An 18,198-nucleotide genomic window follows, 5' to 3' on the forward strand; every position below is an offset into this window, starting at 1 on the left:
CCCGCTGTGGCGGGAGCGGATTGGCTGGGAGGAGTCCCCGGAAATGATGCACGAGGAGCCCACGTGGTCGAGTCCACCCCACATGGCGGCGCTCCTGAGGCGGCTGCTGCGGCCGGACGGGCCCCCGGCGGCCTTGGGCCGCTCGTTGGGACGGCGCGAGGCCAGCCTGGGCATTGACCCCGGGGCTGCGGTGCGAGTGCGGTTCGCTCCCAGCCCCACAGGTAACCTTGGCGGCCGTGACGCTGCAGGCCGAGGCCCACTGTCGCGTGCCCGCCCCCCGAACGCGCTAGAACGAACCCCTTCCGGTGGAGTCAGACTGGGCGGGCAGTGCGACCCCATTTTACAGAGACTGAAACAGGCCCACGAGCGGAAATTACTCGCATTGCCAAGAGTTTCTTTGTGTCCATTAGTCTGTACCGTCTCTTTCGGTCTTTTTCACGTGTTCGGTAAATGTGTGCGAAGTAGAAACTGCCAGGCACTGCTCCGCTGGCGTACAGTGGTGCCGAGAAAGTGGGGCCCCTGCTCCCACTGAGCCTACACGTAGTGACCGCGACAAGCACGTATAAAAATACTGGCAGTCACGGGTGCCATGCGGGAAATGAAGCGGCGTAGGGGACCCGGGTTAGGTAGGATGCTCAGGAAGGCCTTGCTGACGTCTGAGCAGAGACTCCGCGAAGCCCACAGGAGGAGCCTTCTGGGCAGAAGAAACTGCGGGGGCACAGGCCCTGTGGTTGGTGTTGGAGCTCAGCACCAACAAGAGCGGGGCAGGGGCCCAGTGTATGCTATTGGGGATCTTGTCAGGACCCCCACCAGTTCCCACAATTCTGTTGTCACCAAGGCTACACTCTCACTGCCTTCCCCACAAAGAGCAGGCCTCTCATTCTGGGCCCCAGCGTCTGTCTAAGCCTACTTTTGTGGCATGGTCGCGGCCACCCAGAGTGACAGGATCTTCCTTGGTAGGCAGTATACTGTAGAGAGTGCGTCTCAGACCATCCATGGTAAAAAGATTGGTTTCTAATTTACAATCGATTATGAACCAATACTTTTACAAAATTAAGTGAATTACAAGGAAGATGAAAACCTTAAAATATGGGTCTTCCTTTTTATTAGTTTAAACAGTTAGAAAATGATTGTCAGATTGCTGTGAGTTTCTGAACATTTCATTCTCAACTTCCGTACTTATTTGCTTGTGAACTAGTGACAGTTTGCAGACCAGTACCTGTGGGCAGTTTGCATTGAGGAGCAAGGCCTGGGATGGTCTGGGTCCAAATTTTTGGCTTCCTAATTTGTCCAAGTCACACCTTTCTTAGCTGTATGACTTGGGCAAATTACTTAACTCTTTCTGAGCCTCTGAGTTTTACCATCTGTCAAACAGGGCGGGTGATAGTACCTGTTCCATGAGTTTGAGCTGATGTAGCTGAAGCACTTAGCAAAGTCTGGTACTCACAGGAAGCACTTAATAAACAGTAACTTCTATTGTGATGATTATAATTCGTGTTTCCTTGCTGATTTGCAGGAAAAGGGCATATAGGAAAGGCGATTGACTATAGACAGAGGAAACTAAGCAATAAGCAGATCATTACAATAGCTAAAATTAATCGAAGGGTATACTTTGGTCAGCATTTAGGCCTCCCAGCAGGCCTTTTAGGAAGGTTTCAAATTTCTGTTTTTGATCCCTCTAAGAGATGAAGACGTTGAGACTCACAAAAGTAGAGTGCCCAAGGGATAGCGACTAGTAAATGGTGGATGCAGATTTTGAATTCAGGTCCATTTGATGTAAGAGGCCTCGCTTTCAACTCCTGGACCCCTTGTCTTCTATCTTAGGGACCACTGGTTTTCTGGTGACCTTGCAATAACCAGCTGGAGGGTCACACACATAGCGTTGCGTCTGCCTGACCCCATCAGCGCTTTTCCTGTCCTGGGCCCCCGTCGATACCTGGAGATGCAGCTCCGCTCATTGTGGAGGCAGGGCTGTGGGCTGGACCGCAGACGGAAAGGGAAGCGGAAGTGACAGCCCTGGGAAAACTTCATTTTAAGTTTTCAGTCGGGAGTGATGTAAAAGTAAAATCTTAGGAGTTTAAACTTGGCCGAGGAGAAGTATCATGGAATCGAATGTCACTTTCGGTCAGTGTTTAAAGTCAGCACTGAAGGTAAACGTCTAGAGTAGATAAAATCCGAGGTATAGGACGAGGTTAGTCATGACAGTGCATAGAAGCTACAGGCAAGATGTCACTTTACCGTGTTTTTAGTTTGTAATTAATTTTTTTTGCTCACGTACATCGTTGAATCTGCATAAGTTGTACGCACGTGTGAATAACTTCAGCGAATAATCCCTCTGCTTCTCCTCTGGGTGACGCTTGGCCTTGAGGCAAATCTCAAAGTAGAATGATGGGTGCAGCTGGAGCCTTTTTGCAAAGTGACATGCTCCCCAATGGCACACCACCCCTGTCCTCTGTGGTGGTCTGACTGGGTGCTGGTCGGACAGATGCGACAGGGCTGGGGGTAGCTGTTTCTCGGGCTTTGCTATTCGTTGCGACATTCTGTCGCAAGCTTGCTGCTCGGCTGAAACCCGTCAGCTCACGTCCCGTCTTGTGTCCCATCAGGCTTCTTGCACCTGGGCGGCCTCCGCACTGCCCTGTACAACTACATCTTCGCCAAGAAGCATGGAGGTAGCTTCATTCTGCGGCTGGAGGACACGGACCAGACCCGCCTCGTGCCCGGGGCAGCGGAGAATATTGAGGACATGCTGGAGTGGGCAGGTGAGGCTGGCAGGGAAGGGGCCCTGCTCTAGGGAGGGAAGAGGGAGCAGGAAGGGAGCCCGGATGGAGAACTCCTAGAGGCGTGGGTACACGTGTGCCGCCCAGGGTGGCAGGAGCCACCTGAAGAGATGCCGAAGCTCCTGGAAGTCAAACTCCAGGGCTGTTTTGAGAGTCCTGTTGCTCCCTGCGCGGGAGCGCTGGGCCCGCCGGTGAGCTCTGCTCATTTCCCAGTGCGGCCAGGCTCTGGGTTTTTTTGGTCATCATTGTTTTTTAGTGACTGTTTCCCTGTTAAAATCTAAACTCAGGTTTTGGGGACTTTTGTTGTTTTTAACCACGTTGCATGAGCTGACAAAACAGTGTGCAGCCCCTGAAGTCCTCCTCCTCGTGGGCAGGCCGGCCCTGAGCACAGCCAGGCTCAGGAGGACAAGGACGGGTGCAATGCGTCCTCCAGGCCCACAGTTGCCTGCCTGCCGGACAGGTATGACTAGTTAAGCGCCCCCAGAAGAAATACCAAGACTATTTTGAGATGTGTATTTTATCTCAGGTGAACTATTAACTCTGGATTCATAAAGGGCAGAAGCCGATTTCCTTACTGACTTCTGTTGTTGAAGTGGTAGCAGTCAAGGTGAGCCAGATAAAGACAGGCACTCACCAAGGTCACGTCCTGTGGCCCAGGCAGTGTTCCAGCTCTGTGCTCAGTGAGTCGGGGCAGCGGGCAAACTGCCGAAGGCATGCTCTTCACGACGCCGAGTGACAGTGCCGCTGGGGGAGGGGCGGGCTGGGAGCCCGGGGGTGCTGCTTTTGGATGTGGTGGCCTTCACCGCAGAGGTGACCCGTGGCAGGAGAGCAGAGACGTGCGGGAAGTCAGGGGCCAGCCCTGTTTCTTCCCTGGGGGGAGGGTGACAGGGCCGCAGGAACAGCAGGTGCACAGGCCCCGTGGACCTGCCTGCTGGTCGCCCAGCTGCTGTGCGCACCAGCCGAGCAGCCCAGGGCCCGTGCGGCCCACGCGCGGTGAGCGGAGCGGCCGCCGGAGGGGCGAGGGCAGCCAGGGTGGCAGGAGGCAGAGCGTGAACGCCGCGAGGCCCCAGCGAGGACCCGGTTGCCTGTGGACACCCTCCTGGGCATGAGGGGTGCGGCGAGGCGCCTGTCCCCCCTCCCGGAGCCCCTCGTGCAGCGCGGCCGTGCGGGAGGCCCGCAGCCCCTCGGCCGAGCTGCCCACCCCGCGTTTGCGGGGGCAGAGAGGCAGTGCAGTGAGTGGGTCGGGGCGTGGACTCGAGGTCAGCCGCCGGGGCGCGAAATCTCGTCACGCCCCTTGTCCTTGGCCACACAGTGTGAGCAGGCCTCCCTGTGCCTCAGCATCCTCCTTAACGAGTGGGGACAAGGGCTTCTACCTGGCACGGTGGTTCAGAGGCTTCACGGGGGTCACAGAACAGAAATGCAGCCGGCAGGCGCTGGACGCTGGGCGCTCTCACACCCGGCGACTTGTCACGGGCAGAGCCAGGAGCCCAGAAGCACGCTGCTTTCCCCGGACCCGGCCTTCTAGGCCTGCACAGTTCCCCTCCCAGCGGAACAGTGGGCGGAAGAGTGTGGACAGGAGCCTCACGCCTCCGCCCAAGCTCCGTCCACCAGGCCATGCGGCCGGGGCGCTGGCCGCTGCTGTGGCTTTTCATCTGTGAGAGGGAAGCGGAGGCGGTGCCAAGCTCGGGGCCGCTGCGAGGCCCGGAGGGTCACGTGCTGGGGAACCGGCGCCGCGAGCATCCCGGTCACTGTGGGGACCGTTCTCTGTCTGTGCCCCAGGCATCCCACCTGATGAGAGCCCGCGCCGGGGAGGCCCTGCCGGGCCCTACCTGCAGTCCCAGCGGCTGGAGCTGTACGCCCAGGCTGCGGACGCGCTGCTGCGGACGGGCGCCGCGTACCGCTGCTTCTGCTCCCTGCAGCGGCTGGAGCTGCTGAAGAAGGAGGCGCTGAGGAGCCGGCAGACGCCCCGGTGAGAGCCCCGGCCCACCACGGCCGCGCGTGTCCGTGAGCTGTTACCCCAGACTTCAGACCGCACGGTTTCTGGGGGTCCAGAGTCTGGGCTCGGCTCACCTGGACCTTGAGCTCAGGGTTTCTCTCAACACTGCGGTCAAGGTCCAGGCCAGCGTGCTGTCACCTCAAGGCTCTGCTCGCCAGGGTCGGCCCCCGCGTCCCCACAAGGCTGTCAGCAGCGCTCCGGGGTTCTCACGTGTGCGGGGAGCTCTCCCAGCCCTGACTCTGGCTGCCTGGTTCTCTCCCCAGAGACAGGTGGCGTTGGAGCCGGCTCACATCTCTCGGAGTCACCGCATGCACGCTGACAAGTGTGTGTGCCTCCTCCTCTCCCCCATTCACACGGTGGCGCCCGGCACACGGATCGGGCAACTTCCTGTCCCGAGGGCCGGGCCCCGTCAGTCCACGGTGTTTCCTCGGCCCGTGTAGCGTTGCCCGGCTGTGTGGGGGTGTCATCGTCACGCAGTCAGTCCCGTACCAGGGATCCCCGATGCCACTTCCGATCTTGTTATAAAACCAGTGGTGACTTTGCACACGTGGGTGTGTTGGGGACCTGCCGAGATGTGGCTTGCGGGGTCACGTGTGCCCCCGCTTGCACCCCCATCAGTGGCATCGTGCCCCAAGCTCCAGTTTTGGTGGCCTGGTAGACGAGGTCACGACATTTGCCACAGCATTGGCCTGGTAGACGAGGTCACGACGTTTGCCGCAGCATTGGCCTGGTAGACGAGGTCACGACGTTTGCTGCTCTTTCATCAGGAACGGTGCCCTTGCGCCCCGACAGAGGCCGTGCTTTTCGCCAAGGCCGTCCGGTTATCGGACGTAGGCAGGGCTCGTGCCCGTCACGGTGCTCTTACCCTGTGCCGCCCCGCTTCCCAACAGGTACGACAATCGGTGCCGGGACCTGAGCCCGCGGCAGGTGGCCGAGAAGCTGGCCAAGCACCCCAAGCCCGCCGTCCGCTTCCGGCTGGAGGAGGAGGCGCCAGCCTTCCAGGACCTGGTGTACGGCTGGAATCGGCACGAAGTGGCCAGCGTGGAGGGGGACCCGGTCATCCTGAAGAGCGACGGCTTCCCCACGTACCACCTGGCCTGCGTGGTGGACGACCACCACATGGGCGTGAGCCACGTGCTGCGGGGCTCGGAGTGGCTGGTGTCCACCTCCAAGCACCTGCTCCTCTACCGGGCCCTGGGCTGGCGGCCGCCGCGCTTCGCGCACCTGCCACTGCTCCTCAACAGAGACGGCAGCAAGCTGTCCAAGAGGCAGGGCGACATCTTCCTGGAGCGCTTCGCCGCCGCCGGCTTCCTGCCGGGCGCCCTGCTCGACATCATCACCAACTGCGGCTCGGGGTTCGCAGGTAGGTGCCCCCACCGCGAGGAGCTGGGCCTTCGGCTCGGGCCCACCCGATCCCCGGTCCTGCCGTGCCACCCACAGCTCTGGGGACCAGCACAAGCTGGTCCTTCACCCCACAGATGTTTATTGAGCCAGGTGCTGCTGAGCGCTGCGGCCTCTGAGACAAGATGGACGTAGCCCCCGCTCCCAGGGAGCGCGCGGTCCCCGGACCTCTGCTGCTTGTCTGTGAGACGCGGCCAAGTGTCCGCCTCGGGCCTCTGTGAGGTTCAGTGAGCGCAAGGCGCCCAGCACCGCTCCCGGGGTTATGGCGGTTACGTCCGCACTAGGACAGGTCCATCCGCTGACGGAATCACTGGTGTTTCTGCGACCCCAGTACATTCCAAGCTGAGCCCCAGATCCTAGAGAGGCACCGAATAGGGGGACCTCTGTGGAGGAACTTCCAAAATGCGACAGTAGCAGTTTGCTTGTCGTTCATCCTGCTCGTATTTAATCCTTAGAAGACCTTCGAGAGGTGTTTGTCACCTCTGTTTGTAAGAGGGTCGCGAGGCTCAGAGGGGTGAAGTAGGTAGCCAGTGTCACCCATCTGGTTAGAGACGGAGCAAGAACAGCCCCGGGACAGTCACAGTCGACGCTGCTGTCCTCAGAGTCACCCAGGAAGCTTGTGCCTTGCGCCTTGGGCCCCACCCAGACCCCTGGGGTCAGGGTCCCCGGGCACTGCTGGGCGGTGAGCACATCTGTGGGCAGCAAGGGCGGGTTTAGCCTGACCATCTCAGACTCTTTTTTCCTTAATGACAATTTCTTCTGTAATTGAAAGCTCTCTCGGGCCTTTGATGTGTAAAGTAGCTAGAAGTGAATCCTTAGGTCAGGCTGGGAGGGGGAACCCAGGGAGTGCCCACTCAGCCTCCCTCAGGGTTGAAAGTGGGGGTGGGGCGGAGGGGGAGGGGGAAGGAGGGAGCGAGCTGAGGGGCCGGGCCTGCCTCCCTCACAGAGAACCAGATGGGCAGGACCTTGCCCGAGCTGATTGCGCAGTTCGACCTGACCCGGATCAGCAGCCACTCCGCCCTGCTGGATCTGGAGAAGCTCCCGGAGTTCAACAGGTGCGTGGGAGCCTGGCGGGGCCTGGCAGGGGAGGGCCCTCTGGCTGAGGACCGGTCCATAGCCAAGGGTCCTGTGCACTCCGGAGCCGCGCACACCTGGTACTGGCCGGGGTCCCAGGTGTCTGGTGCCGTGTGCCCACGGGTCGGTTACCTGAGGTCTTCAAGCTACTGCTTCCTCTCCTCTAAAAGTGGCTAATCACAGGACCCCCACCCCCACCCCTGTGCCGCATCGTGAGAGTCGGACTGAATTGGCTGCCCGATCTCAGCCCTTGGCACAGCCTGGACTCAGCGGGGGCATGCCTGCCATGCTGGCACGCCCGGCCGCCCCACACATGCCGGCCACCCCCGCCTGGCAGGAGCGTTGTCACTTCCGAACCCCCGCGCACACCTGCCGACCCCGGACAGGCACCGTCCGTGGCATCGGTCCCGTGTTCCCAGCGGTCCTTCCCCGGGCCCTCCAAACACAGTCGCTGTCGGCTCGCTGTGGACAGGCCCCGCGGCGCTGGACCAGCAGGCCAGCTGGGACTTGGGGGACGGGACCTGCCAATGCCCCCCCGAGCGCTGGTTTGGAGGCGGGGGCTTCCGGGTGCTCCCGGGTGGCCCAGGGACTCACAGTGGCGTGCACGGCTGCCACTTCACCTCCGTCCCTCAGGCCCGCGAGGTCAGCTGAGTGCTTTTGCCCCGTCATACACCTGAGCCGAGGTGCAGGGGAGTCACGTGGCCGGCCCCGGGTCACGCAGCACACGGCGGGCGGCTCTCGAATGGGGCGTTTGAGGGCGGAGGCAGCACCTGCTGCCCGAGGCGTGCCCTTCCTCGAAGCCAGCGCCGCGACCATCCCAGGCACGGTGGCGAGGACAGCAGCAGTGGTCATCACAGCACCGCAGGCCTAGTGTCCGGAAGCAGGACGGGGACTGAGCGTCACGCGGCGCTGGCTTGTCCCAGGCACTGACCCACGCGTGTGATCGCGAGCAGGGACAGAGGGTCGTCGGTCTTTCCCTCCCTGCTGCCGCCTCCCCCCGGGACCAGCCTCAACACCAGCTTCACGCGCTTTTCCTTAATTCCTTTGAAAAACCCTGGCGCGTTTAGGCCGCCCGCTGACACACTGGCACGCCGCAGCCTGCGCTCAGTCCCCCGTCCGCAGCTGCCGGCCTGTGCTCGGTGCTCACGGCCCGCCGCCCAGCCTGCACGCACCCATCAGGGAGGCCCGCTGTCGTCCCCACACGACAGGCGGCCCTCCTGGCTCCCGGTGGTCATGCGAATCGCTGAGGAGGCCTGGCGGGCTGGCCTCCCTCGCAAGCCTGTCCAATTCCAGGGCCTGTGGGGCGTCCCCACCCCGGGCCGCCTGCCTCCTGTGCCGGGGACCGGGGTCGGGCTCCTGCAGGGTGGCCCTCAGCCCGCCACCTCTCATTCTCTCCCACTCGAGTCCGTCTGGTCGAGGCAGCCGAGGGGATCGAGGACTGACGGGGTCTAGCCGCAGGGTTGGACCGCAAGAGGCTTTGCTGCTTCTGAAGGAAGAAACCAGGCAGGTAGGAGAATTCTGGAAGACAGAAAATTGGAGCTGACGGGCAAACCTGAACTTTTTCACAGGGAGCACTGAATTCATGCAGCTCTGCCCTCTAGTTGTCGAATGGCCCGGAATCTTAAAGACTCGCGTCCTTGGCCTCCGCCCTTTGTGCTGCAGCCCCCCCTCAAGCTGTGCGAGGAAGCTGGCAGTCTGCTTCCACGTTGTGAACGGGTGCCTGCAGGGGCCGGGCAGACGGCCCGGGTGACACACGGGGCAGGGGACTGCAGATGAGCGACCTGTCGGTCCAAACGGGGCCGCCTCCGCTGCGCTCGGGCTAGCCGAAGTCTGGGCCATGGGGGCCCTTTGCAGCCAGAAATCTCCGTGTGTGTGTGCCCTCTTCCTAGTTTAAAACGGTACCTACGGTCTGTGGCCAGGCCGCCCTGAACAGGCCCTACCTCGTCTGACCTCTGAAGCTAAGCAGGGTCAGACCTGGTTAGTACTTGGATGGGAGACCACCTAGGAAGACCAGGTGCTGTAGGCATTAAACAAAAAAAACGGTACCTACAGCTTTAAAAGCACTGGACGCCTGTCTCCAGGGCGCTTGGGGCCCTTAGGGCACCTGCTTCAGGCCTTGCCCAGACCCCTTTCTTTCTTCCTACAAGTGAAAAGAGATTCTTGGCCCCTGCTGCAGGCTGCACCTCCGCCGGCTGGTGGGCGACGAGACCCAGAGGCGTCAGCTGGTGCAGCAGCTGCAGGTGCTCGTGGGGGAGGCGTTCGGGGGCCAGCATCTGGATAGCGCTGTCCTGGACCCCGCCTACGTGGAGAGGGTCATCCTGCTGAGACAGGTGTGGAGACGGGCGTGGGTGGCCCCCGCTCTCCCCGTCCGGAGTGCCAGCCCTGTCCTCAGTGCATCCGGTGGCTGCCTCTTCCCCCAGGGTCACATCTGCCGCCTGCAGGACTTGGTGTCGCCAGCGCACGCGTACCTGTGGGCTCGCCCGGCCGTGGGGCGAGCCCAGCTGGGCGCCCTCTCAGAGCAGGTGGACGTGATCGCCACGCGCGTGCTGGGGTGAGTCTCCGCGGGCCGCGGCTCTGTACCCTTCTTCCCTCCCAGGGCCCCCTTGTCCCAGGGCTTGGCCGTTGCACCCACAGCACAGCCCGGTGGCTGGTGAGAGGCACTTGGTAGGGGGAGCCCCGAGGAGCCGAGGGTCCCCTGAAGAGGTGGCGTGCTCAGGCTCCGGGCTGCGACCACCTGGGCCCATCTGGCTCCACCTGTCATCACCGCGCTGTTTCACCTGCCAGATGGTGTCACCTGGGCCGAGTCAGGCACCTCTCTGAGTTTCTGTTTGTTCAGCTCCAAGGCGCCGCCGAGCGGGTTCTCGCTGTGACAGTGCAGCGTGCTTGCGGTGACGAGGGCGGCGCCCAGCCGGAGGAGGGAGCGACTGGTCTGTGCGATCACGGTGGCCAGGACAGGGCTGACTTGAGGCTTAATGCAGGAGCCCAAAGTTGATCACCTAGACTTAATTTCTCTCTGCGTCCCTTTGACTGTGTGCCCCACGCCGGCCACTGCATTGGCCGCGGACAAGCGGACGGGGGGGCGGGTTCCCCCCCAGGCGCAGGAGTGCGCCGCCCTGAGCGGGCTGTTCAGGGCGGGCGGCTTTTCTCCATGTCGCTGCCACCCCGGGTTTCGCTCCTGTCTGCGTGGTTCACGGTGGCTCCCGGGCCAGCCATGGTTCAGCCAGAGGCGGAAGGAGGCAAGGGGAGGGGCACAAAGTGTTCCTTGCCCCCAAGCACCCGACTTACAAGTGACGCCGTTTCCACCCGTACCCGCGGGTCAAAACGCCTGTCTGGTGGCCACGCCGCGCTGCAAGGGAGTCTGGAAGGCGCGGTCCGAGCTGCCCTGTGTGCGTGGGGGTTGATCTTAGAGGCACTCGGGCTGGAAAGCTGACACACAAACCATCAGAAGCTGCCAGGTCGGCCGAAGTCCCCTCTGCCCACACCACGGCCTGGGCCACGCCCTGGGCCAGCTCCCACGTGTCCTGAGCTGCCACTGCTGGCTGCCTGGGACCTGTCCCTCTTCACCGGCTGGCTCCTCGCCGGGCTGCTTCCCCTCCGCCGACACCGAGGCGGGTCTCTTTTTTCCCACGTGACGTTTTATGTCATCGATGCTTCTCTCTCCCACGTTGTAATAAGAGCAATCACGGGGCCTAGCTAACAACGCAGTGAGAGTTACTTTTGTCTCGAGTTGGGACTCGGTCGCTCAGGTCCGGGGTTAGTGAGGAAGCCCGCACTCCCAGGCTCGAGCCAGCAGGTCTGCACACCGCCGGCCTTGGCGTGGGGCTGTCTGGACCAGTCCTGAGCCTGCTGGTCAGAGCGGGCGTGGCGGGCCGCTTGTCCGCAGCAGTGACGAGCTCCTGCTCAGCCTGTCTTCGGGGCGGGCACACTTACCCCCCGCCGCACCCTGCTCTTGTCCTGTGTCGGAATCAGGCTGGAGGAGGTTTCTGTAAGTCCAGCTTCAACAGAGCAGTGAGCTCTCAGCTGGACGGCCAGGACGGTGGGCGGTGGCCGCTGGCCCGCCGGACCTCGACCCCGAAGTGCTCTGGACTGTGGGCAGGCGAGAGTCGCAGCAAGTTGGCGGCAGGGCCCTTCCTGGGGCGGAGTCTCCTCAGCTCTCTCTCCCTGCCCCTCTGTGCTGCGTCCCCGTGCCCCGGGCCTGGCGCTGCGTCAGGCTGTCCCAGAGGGCTTCATCTGTCCGCCCTGCGCCCTGCGTCTAACCCGACCCCGGGTTTCTCTTCAGGTCCTCGTGCGATATGTCTGAGCTCTTGGGTGTCGTGGGTGTTGGCTAATGGTTTTTATTGAAACGTGAGTTCTGGCACTGCGGGGTGCTGACCACGTGTTCAGCCAACGTGCTTAGTGCTTTGAGTTTTGACGTAGCCCCCGGTAGCCCTGTGAGGTTCAGATGCTCTTGTCATCCCCGCTTGACAGGTGAGCAGACCGAGGCCCGGGGCCTGCGCAGAGGGGGCAGGCAGTAAACCCTCCTGTCACGGCTCCCGCCCAGTCCGCCCGTGTGACGCCCACGTGCCGGGGTCCTCCGTGGGTGGTCTCCCACGTGTCTTTTCTTCCCTAACTCAGAAGGGGTGGGGGAGCGGAGGTACCCCACCCCCTCCCTGGGCAGGCTCGAATGGTGGTTGCGCCGCCGCGTCGTAGCTGATCGATAATCTGCAGCGTCCCCTCCCACCCGCGTGCCGCGGCCTTGCAGCCTCTCACAGACTGGCCTCTTCTAGGCTTTTCGAAGGACCCGCTGGGAGCTTAACTCAGGACACACTGAACGCTGAGCTGAAGAAGATGTCAGACGGCCTGGAAGGCACCAAACACAGTCACGTGATGAAACTCCTCCGCGTGGCCCTCAGTGGACAGCCGGTGAGGCGGGCCGGTGGCCGGGCTGCTCCCTGCAGCCCTCGTGTGGCAGGCACTGAGCTCGGGTGGGGGTTACAGTGATGAATGCGACATGACTGCTCCCCTCTCAGTCCGCGAACACTCCCCGCTGAGCGCCCGCTGTGCGCGCTCCGGGCTAGGCCCAGAGAGGAAAGGCGCATACGCCCCGCCTTCGTGCCTCAGGGAGCTGGCTGGCTGCCCATGGGGCTGACAGGCACATCAGCAGGGGGAGAGCAGGCCTGGCCTGGCCCTTAGAGACAGTGAGATGCAGGCTCTGCGCCTTCGGGTGCGGGCGGCCGTGTCGGGGTGGCCCGGGGAGTGACTCCCGCAGGCCATGTATGCCATGGCCAATGTTTTCTCTCTTTGTAGCAAGGACCCCCTGTCGCTGAGATGATGGTGTTCTTGGGGCCCAAGGAAGTGCGGGAGCGGATTCAGAAGGCGCTGTCCAGCTAATGGGACGAGCGGCGGCGGAGCTGGCCCTGGGGACCTGTGCGCGTGGACGCTGCCTTCGGGGCTGGGTGGCAGCCGCCCCAGGCCAGCAGGGCGCTGGCCCAAGGACCCGAGCGGGGCAGTCTGGGCACACACAGGTGCACTGACACCCCCGCCGTAGGCCAGGGAAGCCAGCCCCGTATCCCCCTGAGGCCCGGGGGAGGCCTGGGTCTCGTCCTGGCTCTGCCCCCGCAGCGGGGGCGGGAGCCCGTTTCCAGAGCGGCCCATGCGGCTCGTGTCTCGGCGTGCTCGGGCCGGCACGTCAGCACGCTGCCGTCGGGGGGCCTCACCCAGCAGAAGGTTATTTTCTGACTTCCGGAGGCCAGAGTCCGACATCAGGGTGTTCACAGGCTTCGCTTCTCACGAGCCCTCCCCTTGGCTTGCCGACGGCTGCTTTCCACTGTCCTCACACGGGTGCCTCAGTGTGCTAACATTCTCTGTGTACGGGGGTACAGATGGGGTGGACGCCCACCCCGATGGCCCGAGGTGCCAGGGGAAGGGCTTTGAGGGAACACAGCGGAGCCTGTCACCGCGTGGCAGCAGCCCGGACTCGTGGGTTCCGCTTTGCAGGCCCCCATGGGAGTTGGAGCAATAAAGGGTGATCGACAAGCAGGGCGGAAGTGGACGCCAGACCGTCTTTGGGGCTGTGAAGAGAGGGCCCCCAGCGGCCGAGGCGCCGCACACGCGTCTCACGCTGCTCTGCTTTTGCGCGGGGCCGGCCTGCGTCTCCCTCCCCGAACGCCTGTCTGCCCCTCTCTTCCAGCTCTCCAGACCGGTCCTTGGACTGGAGCCCGTCACTCTGCCTGTTCTGCGTCTGTCGCTTCCCATCCGCCTCCTGTAAGTCACTGTCTGGGCTTCCGGCGTGAGGCGTGCTGCGTGGGGCGGATAGGAGCGGCTCAGTGAAGGAGGGTGGCGGCTGGCGGCCAGGGCTCCTCCAGGGCTTCCAGGCCCCCCACCCCCCACATGGCAGCCAACCTCGGGCGGCCCAGCCCTCGCCCCCCCTGGAATCAGGTCGAGCGGGCTGGCGGCCGACGTGGCCTCCATCTCATCCCCTGGGTCCCTCTCTGCGGGAGGCCGGCTGGCACGGCACGCAGACCTCGGGCAGCCCTGTGGAGACGCCGTGTGGCAGCCTCCTGCCAGCGAGGCCTCCCTCATTGGCCAGGGGAGTGCCCGGCTTGGGGCTCGGTCCTCCAGCCCCAGACCAGCCTTCAGGTGGCCGTGCCCTGGCCGGCGTCGCGGGCCACCGCCACTGAGCAAAGCTGCTCGGGTGTCAGACGCGCCGACTGGGAGATGACCCATGCCCACTGTTTAAAGCCGCTGGCTTTGCGGTCATCGTCACCCATCAGAGCATATACGCGCTCGTCCGGGGCCGGGAAGGGGGCTCGGGAACTTGTCACGCTTCGTGGAGACCTCGTCTTTGCTTTAACGGTGTATCAGCTGACGTTCTTTGCTCACACAGTGGGAAGCCAGGCCACTTGCACACCTGTGTGGAGACTGTGGGCTCCTAGACGGTCTGATTTTGTGGGAGTTTAAGTCTGGGAGAGCCAGAGGCCCGACAAGAAAGGAAATCGAGGGTGCTTTTTCCAGGAAAAGGGACGGTGGAGACGGGGACACAGAACGGTGCCCGCGGTTTACGGTGCGTTTACGCAAGGCACAGCCACGTCTGAGGCGCGAGTCCCCGTGGCAGACGCTTTAGCGCGTCGCTATGCTGGGTCTTCAAAACCCCGTGGGAGAGATGTCGTCAGCGTCGTCATCGTCTCCACGTCAGAACAGGCCGACTGAGGCTCGGGAAAGTTAACGAGCTCTCCCGAGGCAACAGTGTGAGGCAAAGCGGGGGTTTAAGCTCAGCCCCAACGCTGTCCAGGGTCCAAGCTCAGCTTTCAAGTCCAGGGTGGCGCCAGAGCCGCGCGCGCGTGTGCAGGACAGTTACGGGACGCCGGCTCGGGTCGGGGAGAGTGGTGCCCACGCACGGCGCGCGGTCGGGATGCTGAGCCGGGGGCGTGACTCGTCTAAGAAGCAGCGCGCGCCCTCCGCACTTTTTGTTTGTTTGTTTTTTAAAGAAAAACCGGGTTTAAAATAAGCGCAGGTCCGTCCCTTGGCAGATCCGAGACCACAGTGTGGCGACAGGGGCCGTGGGGCCAACGCCTGCGCTCAGGAGCCCGCCCTGCCGCTTACTGCGCGGCTCCCGAGCCTCGGCTCCCCCGTCTGTGAACCGGGAATAGTGTTTGTACCCATCTCACAGAGCTGCGAGGGCGGAAGTAGATGCGTGTAAAGTTCCTAAAACGGCACCTGGCCCGTGACGAGTGTGATCTGGCACCACCGCTGCCGTCACCGGGAGTGCGTTCTCCAAATCGGGGATCTTGCTTGTGCGACGTGGAAACGTGCCCAGACGGAGGCGGATCCAAAGGGCAGGCCTCGCGGCCGGCCTCACGGGAGACCGGCACCCGTCCCTGGGAGCCAGCAGGGCCCGCGGCGCTCCCTTCACCCCACAGGCCTCACCCTCTAACACATGTCTCTCTCCGTCTGCTCCCCTTCCTCTCTCTCCTCCTCTCTGCGCTTGGCCAGCAACTCCCCCAGCGCTGCAGCTGAGCCGTCTCTTCTCCTGCTCTCACAGTTAAAGAGTGAGAAGTCCACGTCCAACCTCCCAGGGGAGAATCCGATTGGCCCAGCCTGGGTCAGCCGTCTGCCCCTGGTCCAATCACCTGGCCAGGGGAGTGCGCTCTGGGCGTGCCCTTTCGGTGCAGTTACAGAACATCCTTTCTAGGAGAGACCGCCGTTCTATAGCAAATTTGGAGTCTCGTTCACACAGCTCTTGGCCAACTGTATTGTTTTCTCCTTGTTACCCCTGTATCAAATTCTGTGGTGTATTTGTGCATGGTTACTGTATCTTTAACGAGTACAAGATTAAAAGATAGGTTTTTCTTACTCTTGGTGATTACCGTAACAGCTGGTACACGTCCTGACACGTAGTAGGGAGTCAAGTAGATATCTCGTGATGAAAAGAATGAGGGCTCCCGTCAGTCAGGTCGGCTTCTTCAGACACGGCAGTCACCAGCTGGTCTGACGGCCAGATTCCAGCAGTTCCCCAGTTTGGGTCATCAACTCCGGGAAGTCTCATCTCTTTTGCACGATTTTCAACTGTGCTCAGCAGTCTGGGCTGTGGCCTGTTACTTGCACCGAATCCAGCTATCTGCGAGAGAGCGATCTCTGACAGAGACCAAAGGATGGCGACAGGTAGAACGTTTCAACACGGAGGAACGTATTGTGGGGACCAGGATGAGAAGTTGTTTGTTCGTCAGTTTGTCTTACGATAAAATTGCTTCTTCCCCAGGGGCAGGATAATAAATATTCAGAAAGCGAGGACCCTCTGCATGATACCTGTTCAGGGAGGGGTGTCGGAGGGTGACCCTCAGTCTGGGCTCTGAGGGATGAGTAGGAGTTTCCCAGCTGTAGGGGAATTGGACGGATGCTCCAAGCAGGGGAACGAAAACGAGAACTTCGCAAAGTTGGACGTGACTGGAGCCGTGAGTAGGAGCTGGAGGAGTGGGACAAGAGGCTAAGAAGCCAGACAGAGAGGTGCAAACAGCCTTTGCGGACTGAAAGTATCGAAGTGCCATCCGACGCAAATGGCCAAACTCAAGATTCAGACCAGGTTACACAGGAAGACGTAGCGTCCCACCTAACGGGAAACGTGGGGCGAGGCAGGCTCGAGGGTTGGCTGAGCGTTGGGTGAGGTCGCTGAGGACCCAAGGTCTTCCCATTTCTCTGCTGGCCCCAGGTCGGCAACAGCCTCGATCTGGCTCCCTCGGCTCGTAACTGGCTGCCGAGAGTCCCAGGCCGTCTGCGCTTCCTCCTTCCTGTCTGGTGGGAGACCGAGTGGTTTCCTGTGGCTCTCCCTGAAAGCAAGGAAACTTGTCTCTAAACTCCCTCCCCCACTTGACTTCCCCATTCTTGAACCCATCACTGCCGGGAAGTGGGCGGGGGTCCCCACAGATCAGTCAGACCCAGTGCTGCGGCCCGAGTGGGGTCGGTGAGCCGTGGGTGGGTACCTGAACAAAGTGGGGGTTCGGTTAGTGAAGGTAAGAGTGGCGTGTTCGTGAGGTGGGAAGTGAGAAGCCGCTGAAGTGCTTTAAGCAGGGAAGTGACGTGATCACATCAGTGTCTTTTTCAAGGATCCTTCTGGCAGCTACGCCAAAGAGGTCGGAGCAGGCCCGACCGAGACGCGTGGAGACCTGGCAGGGATGGCTGGAAGGGAAGCGTGGCGGAGGCCGGTGTCACAGCGAGGCCATGTTCCCCCGTCACGGCCCGACCCTGTCTTTCCAGCTGCGGTTCTCCCGTTCCCGCCACACAGGGTGCTCTTGTCCACTTGCTCTTCTCGCCCTTTGCCCGGTCACCTCCTTCCCAGCCTCCAGGTCTCGGCTCCAGGTTGCCTCCTCGAGGAAGCCTCCGACTTCCCCCCAGGACCCCTTCCTGTCATTTATCACCAGCACCCTGTGCTTTTCCCCAGCACATGATTGACATCGGTTGTGCAAATAATTGTGTAAGTAATCAGGTCTGCAGTCACTCGTTAGTGTCGTTGTAAAGCCCACGAGAACAGGGGCCTCAGCTGCCATGGTCACCAGTGCCCCTAGTCCCTAATAAACGCAGAGTGACAGGCTGGACACGCATCCGATTGGGTGGGATGGCCAGGATGTGTCTTGAGTGCACAGGTGCTGGCCCTGCCAGAGTCACCACGTTTAGTTAGGATGCTGTTTTCGCGTCGCTCAGGAACTCGTGCTTGCTATTTTTGTTAGTGAAACACAGGATATGAATGTTTTTACATTTAGAAGGCTGTGCAAGTTTGGTTCGGGGGATCTCCAGCTTATGCTTCATATCTGGGCAATATGTTGGGGTCACAGTCTTCTCGCAGGCCTGTCTCTTCGGCTCTGTCCCCTGCTCCACCTCCCCCAATCCTGACTGCAGTAGGAGGGCCCCAGGAAAGGAGACACAGACCACGGGCCACACACATGACACGTGGAAAGCAGGGGGGCCGGGCAGGAAGGGCTGCAAGAGCATCAACGAGGGGGCCCGGAAGGCCCGGCGGGGGCGACAACGTGGTTCTGTCTGAAGCCAAAGCCCGTGCACCCGATGGCTGCCCTGAACCCCCAAAACCCTCAACACCCACTTACCCTTTAACCTTTCCATTGTGGTCCCCAGACCAGCAACATCAGCATCGCCTGAGACTAATTAGAAAGACAGCTTCTGGCCCGCCCTCCCCACCCCCAGATCCGCTGAATCAGAAACTGGGGCGAGCCCTGCGTTCTGGGTTTGAACAAGCTCTCCTGCAGCTGATTCCGACAAATGTTTGAAAACCACTGATCCACATGCCAAAGTGTGAGTCGTGTGGAGGTGCTTGCAAGAAGGAACATCAGGCAGGTACAAGAAATATTAGAATACTTGGCAAAGCGACCCTGCCTGCCGGGGTGGGGCACGGTGGGCGTCTGGTCACCTCCGGGCATTGTCGCGCTGAAAAAACCAGCCCCCGTGTGGTCAGATGTTTAGAAT

General features: G+C 61.6%; 1 protein-coding gene and 1 pseudogene across 2 annotated transcripts; both read left to right on the forward strand.

Annotated features, from left to right (window-relative positions):
* The first annotated feature begins 64 nt into the window (after window positions 1-64).
* EARS2 (glutamyl-tRNA synthetase 2, mitochondrial) lies at window positions 65-17,840 on the forward strand. Of its 2 annotated transcripts, XR_004952333.1 has the most exons (10): window positions 65-221; window positions 2,604-2,759; window positions 4,557-4,746; window positions 5,664-6,136; window positions 7,121-7,229; window positions 9,425-9,578; window positions 9,669-9,799; window positions 12,015-12,150; window positions 12,535-12,752; window positions 13,418-16,014. XR_004952333.1 is itself a non-coding variant. In XM_036225238.1 (9 exons), the coding sequence occupies exons 1-9, from the start codon at window positions 83-85 to the stop codon at window positions 12,616-12,618; spliced, it is 1,572 nt and encodes a 523-aa protein (XP_036081131.1). In that variant the 5' UTR covers window positions 65-82; the 3' UTR covers window positions 12,619-17,840. The 2 variants fall into 2 exon arrangements, 1 of the variants encoding a protein (XP_036081131.1); XM_036225238.1 differs by having other exon boundaries at window positions 12,535-17,840.
* On the forward strand, window positions 9,156-9,274 carry LOC118607044 (annotated as a pseudogene).
* Window positions 17,841-18,198: the final 358 nt, after the last annotated feature.

Source organism: Rousettus aegyptiacus, unplaced genomic scaffold (genome assembly GCF_014176215.1).
Source record: "Rousettus aegyptiacus isolate mRouAeg1 unplaced genomic scaffold, mRouAeg1.p scaffold_m13_p_8, whole genome shotgun sequence".
NCBI classification, from domain to species: domain Eukaryota; kingdom Metazoa; phylum Chordata; class Mammalia; order Chiroptera; family Pteropodidae; genus Rousettus; species Rousettus aegyptiacus.

Bases quoted from the DNA above. Each gene is read 5' to 3' on its own strand.
- EARS2 (XM_036225238.1), top strand. From the start codon at position 83: ATGGCGGCGCTCCTGAGGCGGCTGCTGCGGCCGGACGGGCCCCCGGCG. The intron at 4,747-5,663 runs GTGAGAGCCCCG...GCTTCCCAACAG, and splicing joins AGGAGCCGGCAGACGCCCCG to GTACGACAATCGGTGCCGGG. The intron at 7,230-9,424 runs GTGCGTGGGAGC...CCCCTGCTGCAG, and splicing joins AAGCTCCCGGAGTTCAACAG to GCTGCACCTCCGCCGGCTGG.